The following is a 6,674-nucleotide window of genomic DNA, read 5'->3' on the forward strand; positions in this document are numbered from 1 at the left end:
GTACAGGAGCTCCAACAACTTAATTCACTGTGAGTCTCGAGCACAATAATAAACAGCAGAGTCTTCAGTCTTCAGACTGTTCATCTGCAGATACACCTGCTGTTTGCTGTTGTCTCTGGAGATGGTGAACCGGCCTTGGACTGACTGAGAATAGTAGATGTAAGCACTGTCATATCTGATATAGGCGATCCACTCCAGTCCTTTTCCAGGAGCCTGTCTGATCCAATGCATGCTGTAGCCTCCAAAGTTAAATCCAGATGTTGTACAGGTCAGTCTGTGAGATTCTCCTGGTCTTTTAACTGCTGGTTCAGATTCTGTCAGAGTCTGACAATCTGCACCTGGAACCAGTCACAAACAGGAACATATTAAAAAATAAACATAAAGTATATTGATGAAAATAAATAAATAAATAAATAAATAAATAAATAAATAAATAAATAAATAAAAACAGAGAAAGAGTGTCACCTGCCCAACACACAGTTAAAAGTAGCAGTGCTGTCCAATAGTCCATGTTTAACTGTGTCGGCCCAATGTTGTGTCAGACTCTGTAAGCTGCCAGATAAGTAGAGGTGGAAGACAATGTCACATTTGCATTTCCTAAAAGTAGGAGAGGACTGGCAAATCACAACAGTGACCTTTACTTATTCAACTGATCTCATGTTACCAAAACTTTAAAGTTATCACAGGTTTCTTCTCAAAAACACATTTACAAAAGTTTATATTTTATTTTTTTTAAAAACTGCAGCTGTTTTCATAAATAATGTAAATAAGGTAAGTGAAACTGTGGGATTCTCCAGGCCTTTTAATCACTGATTCATTCATTTTTAATCCTGCTGTAGATATTGCCGTGTTAACCATTCCACATGCTCAAGCCTTTTTATTCAGTTGTGAAATTTTAGGAATATATTACTTTGCATTTAAATCAAGATGTAGACCTGTGTTTCAGAGCTTATGTAATGCTCACAGTACAGATACTACAAACCTAGTTTTATAGAATATGGTAGATTACAAATAATAAAGTGTTTAAAACAAGCTCAACCTTTGGTTGTTGACCCAGTGTTTTGAGTTAGTGTATTTTTAACTTTTTTTGTAATGTATTTCTAAGGATGGTTAATGTTATATTGGTTGATTCATTCCTTTGGTCAGATTTAGTCTTGTTCTTTTACTCTTTGTGTTCGTGTAATCTTCCCTCAGTGTTCCTCGTCTGTTCCCTGTGTTTGGTCAGTGTGTGTCTTAGTGTGTATTTCTCGTATTTCCTGTTTTATTCTGACAATCTATTGTTCTCCTGAGCTATGTCCCAATTTAGAGGCTGCATCCTTTGGAGGACCCGGCCTTCGTAGTCTACGTGGGCCGGGTCCTTCGAAGACCAAGAAGGCTGGAAGTGCGAGGTTGTGAAATGGGACAATCTAGACTTCAGATTTGCATCACCAGCTGTCCGGTGTCCTCGTTGGCTCTAGTGAGCCTTGACCACTCAGTCAGCTATGAGCTGATGCGTAACCAACGTCTACGAAAACGTCGGAGCACTTTTGCAAATATGTGAAGTCTTGATAAACTGAGCAGATATTTGAAGTCTACACAGCTACATTCTTGCCTGAAAATATGTTAAAAGTTTATTGTGTAACCCAGAAAGAGTAATATTAAAACTAAGTAGCTGCCACCATTGTTGGAAACTGGAATTGGCTGGGCTGCGCTATGAATTCTACACCTGACCCATCCTGTAAATCTGGGGAAATGAACGACGCATTTGTCAGCCGCATTTGGAGCAGCCTAAGAATTGGGAGAGCCTTCATCGCCGGGCTGTGATGTAATCGGCCTTCAAATGCAGCCCCTGAATTGTGACACTTGTGTGTCCATGTTCAGTTTTGCTTCCCCTGTATTGTTATGCCTGATTTATCCCTCCTGTGCTCCCATGTGTCACCACTCTCCCTAATCCCCCTTGTGTGTATATATATTGTGTGAGTTTCCACCTTATCCCTTGTTAGGTTGCCTGTTCTTCACCCCTTGTGTCTCTCAGGTGCCATGTTCTTTAATGTTTTCCCAGTTTAGGTTAGTTATTGCATTTTGGTTTTTTTAAATTTGTACTTCAAAGTTCTGCCCAATAAGCAGCTCGCCTTTTGTTACACCAGTTCCTATTTTCCTGTGTTGTCTGTGCCTGGGTCCTCTCTCTGCCTCATAAACGTCTGCAGCAGTAACAGTGGTCCATATAAGACTGAGGAAGGATGTTTTTCTCTAGTTTAAAAACTCGTAGTGACATGTTTTCATAGCATTTTATTGTTCGTTTTACTAAATGAATGATAAAAAAAAATCATCCACCTTACAATGATTCTACAACCAGGAGGAATGTGCAGAATGTGACCCAGTTCATCTTGTTAGTTAGTTTTATTTTATTTATGTATGTATTTATTTTGTGTTTCGTTTTTGGAGTGGTATTGTGAGGTGGGAGCTTGTTGACTCTCCTTGCCTTTTTTGTAAATGCTACCACAAACTGCTGGTTACATTTATAGATTTATGTGTGGTTCAGTAGGAAGAGGTTCACTATTAATATCCATATTTACAGAACATTGTATTGTTTTGTGTTGCTGCCTTTTGATTATTTGTGCAGGTCTGTCAGTGGTTTGTATCACTGTGTGCATACGTGCACAGTAATAAACAGCTGTGTCCTCAGGCTGCAGATTCTGTCCTGTTATTGTCACTGTTTGAGCAGAAGTGTCTCTGCTCATGCTGAACTTGTTCTTTAAAGCATCATTTTTGCTTGTGCTCCCATCATACCACATGGTAAAAATCCAATCCATTTGTTTTCCATCCCGCTGTCTGATCCAGTTTGTTGCATAGCTGCTAGAAGTTAAAGAATAACCAGAGACTCGACAGGTGATGGTCAAAGACTGTCCAGGCTGCACAATCACTGAATCTGGCTGTATGAGATCAATACCGTACACACCTGTGGAGACAGAAATCAGCATTTAAACCATTATTCATTTAACTGTTTAGCATTTCTATTGTATTTAGTGTTGTGAATTCAAGAAATCTTCTCAGGATGCAGCAGCCAGCAGCAGGATCAGAGCCACTGAGAACATGGTTGATGATGAAGCTGAACTCATCTCTGCAGTCTCACTGGAGCAGTCACAGGCTTAATTATGAGGAAGTTCGTGGTGGTCATTTAAATAAAGGGGCTTTGCATTTACATTTGAAAAATTCAATGTGAAGATTAAGTGACTGGTGAAAAATTGGAAATATGTGTATGTTCTGTATTTTTTTGTTATTTTTTTATGTGATACATTTTCTCTTGTGTTTTTTAACTTGGCTTCTCATTTTCACTCTCATTAATTCTAAAAAAAGAGCACTGATGTTCTTGCAAATTTCAGATCCTTTTTTTTTTTTTGCCATCTGAGGAGTGAGCCCCAAATGATTCCCACATAAGACAAACAAATTAATTATGCCACCACAGTGGTTTATTACGTGTGATGCTTACATGATCACCTTCATGATGACATTAGGTCAAACAAGAATGCAGGATATAGCTCAGGGAATATGAACAAGTCACAAGAATTGCCAGAGACACACTAGACTGCGAACGTCCAAGTATAGGTTTCCATAAAAATAGGTACAAAAGTAAACAGACTGTGTAGACACCTGAAATAAAGGCTCTTGTTTCTTATATCAAAGCAAACATGGCAGTTTCAGGTGCTTCTTAAACATTGCCTGGACATCGTTAGACTTTTTAAAAAAGATTAGAAAACTAACAGTCTAATCCTTTATTAATGCTTTGTTCTTTATTCACAATTGCATAAATATAAAATTCTTCCATCATGTAAATGGCTAAAACATTCAACAGCAAGTATAACATGTTGCGTGATGTCTCAAGCAAAAAAGATTTCAAAGCACTGAGTAAAGCTGTGTTTAACTTTTTTTCTTTTTTACTTAAAGGAAAATAAGCAAAACTAAATAAAGAAAAGTGCCATGAGAAAGTAATATAGACCACTCAAATGATGAAAACACAAACTTTTGGATTCACTGCTAATCTAAAAAAGCCAATTGACAGTAGTATCAGTATCATTAAATATTATTAGTATTAGTATAAATAATATTAGTATTTATCATATCAGTGCAAACTATATAGCTCGTCTCATTAAGAGCAAACCTGTCTTGAACGCATCAGCAATAAGAAAGCTCCTACTGCCGTGGTGTTCTCATTGACCAGACTGTTTAGACTCTGAAAGGTTTTTGTACACATCTGTTGGTTTTCTGACTGTGTTTACCTGGTACAGTAATACACAGCAGTGTATTCATGCTGCAATTCACTGTGCTGCTGGAAGAATCAGATGCAGATTAAGAATAAATTGTAATCAAATAAAGTTCCCACATATCTTCAGAAAAGACAATTTCTGTAAAACACCTGTAAAACTGAAAATAACTTTTAGTCTTTTAAGACAAGCTATAACTTTAGGAAGACATTTCTATTGTGTTTAGTAGTGTGAATCTGAACTGATGTCAGGTTTTCTGTGCTCTTAATGATGCAGTCACACACAAGGTACAACCTGTACAGGTCACTAACACACACATTATCAATTATCCCAATCCTGGAATACTGCAGCAGAACCCATGCTGGCACAGGGCGATCATGCAAACTCCACACATAAGAGTCCAGGCTAATTAGCGTATTCTATATGCTGTATTTTACATGCTTTTATTCATTGTAATGTTACCACATGACAACAACCGAAATTCAAATCACTGAGATCAGATTGTTTTTGTCTTATTCCAGTGTTTGACAGTATTTATGTGACAATATTTGATACCCTGAATGAAAACATATTGGGAATAAAATAAACACCACAAAATAAGTCAGTAGTATTTCACAAGTTATGTTATTATTGAACTTTGATTTTGATGTTATTTAACTTTTCTAGTCTTTTGGTTTCTTTGTTAGAGTTCTGGGCCCTGTTCCAGGAAGCCGGTTTAGTGGAAAAACTGAGTAAGTATACCCTGAGTTAACGAAAACTCTGGGTCTTCGGTTTCACAAAGCGAGTTCAGCTGCAGCCTGAGTGAGTCACTATGACGACACACGCCGTGAAGCTAACCTGCCCCCTAGCAGGTTTACTACAACTAACCCTGACTGTCTCCGCCCCTTTGTCGGAAACCTGACAGTAGGAAGTGTCAGACATGGCGTGTCCCTTCCTTGAAGAGCCAGTAGATGTTGAAGCCCAAATTCTCCGCAGAGCTCTCCGCCGGGAGAGAGTGATTAGAGCGCGTTTGGACATTTTATCATTTCCTGATGATTTTCTGTGCGAACGTTACCGTTTCTCAGCACAATCTATAAGTTATTTGATAACATCCTCAGGCCATATATTACGCATGTGACACATCGCGGACATGCTCTCAGTTCATTACATATTATTTGTATTGCACTTCGGTTTTTTGCAAACGGGAGCTTTCTGTATAATATTGGTGACGCTGAGCACGTTTCCAAGGCTACCGTCTGTCGGGCAGTCAGGAATGTTACAGTTGCACTGAAACGTCTCCTGTACTCGTTTGTGGTGTTCCCCGGTCATAGACCCACAAGATTTATCAAAGAGGGATGCCACAAAATTGCAGGTATCAGGATGAACAAAACTTAATTCATGATGTGGTGATACTTGAACTACTACTTAAATTTTACATTTATTTTCACGGTTCCCAGGCGTGATTGGCTGTATAGATGGCACTCACATTCCAATCATTGCTCCTTCAGTAAATGAAGGAGACTATGTGAACAGGAAGTCTTTCCACAGCATTAATGTACAGGTACATAGTTCCCTGTAGCATTTCAAACTAACAAATTATTTCATTATAGTAATGGATGCTAATTTGTGTTCTCTGCACTGTGAAGATCATATGTGATGCTGCCAACATTATCACAAATGTGGAAGCCAAGCGGCCAGGCTCTGTCCATGACTCACAAATATTCCGTGAATGTACACTGAGCACAAAATTTGGACATGGTGAGTTGAGAATACTTTAAAATATATAAAGACCAATTGCTTCAGGGACATTTGAACTGAAGTGTATCCTTCTGTCTTAGGAGAGTTCACTGGCTACTTGCTTGGTGATAGGGGGTATCCATGTTTACCCTATTTGCTTACCCCTTACCCTGACCCTGAACCGGGCCCACAGCAGCGATATAATCTGGCTAATTGCAGGACAAGAGCCAGAATTGAAATGACTATCGGAATGCTTAAGGCCCGGTTCCAGTGCCTGCAAAGACTCAGGGTCACCCCAGAAAGGGCATGTGACATTATTGTGGCATGTGTGATTCTTCACAACATTGCCACAATTAGAGGAGAACACTGTCCTTCTGAACCAAACATCAGCAGTGATCCAAACCATGAACATCCTGACCCTCCCACGGACATACAAGATGGAAGCGCAGTCAGAGACACCATATGTCACAATCATTTCTTTTGACCCATCACCTCAACATGTTGAAAGAAGAATAAACAGGTTTTTATGTTCAACTGGCTTTATTGGTCGCCTGTGTTTCCTGTACACAAAGTATTAAAAGATGTAAACCTCATAAAGTGTCTCTGTTGCTTCCTCCTCTGTAACAGCTGTCAATGTTTCTTCATTATTTTCCTGTAGTAAAGAAATAAACAACATTGCTGTTCTACTGTAAACTCATATAATCTGTGGAGTATTAC

At 38.8% G+C, this 6,674-nt stretch overlaps 1 gene segment (V, D, J or C); it reads right to left on the reverse strand.

Moving 5' to 3' along the window:
- Positions 1-24: 24 nt before the first annotated feature.
- On the reverse strand, positions 25-535 carry LOC121812768. The segment is given in 2 exon segments: positions 25-338; positions 466-535. Coding segments are annotated over 2 exon segments (360 nt in total).
- Between the last annotated feature and the right edge of the window lie 6,139 nt (positions 536-6,674).

This window comes from Haplochromis burtoni, unplaced genomic scaffold, assembly GCF_018398535.1.
Source record: "Haplochromis burtoni strain Fernald_Lab_line unplaced genomic scaffold, NCSU_Asbu1 Contig_801, whole genome shotgun sequence".
In the NCBI taxonomy this organism is placed as follows: domain Eukaryota; kingdom Metazoa; phylum Chordata; class Actinopteri; order Cichliformes; family Cichlidae; genus Haplochromis; species Haplochromis burtoni.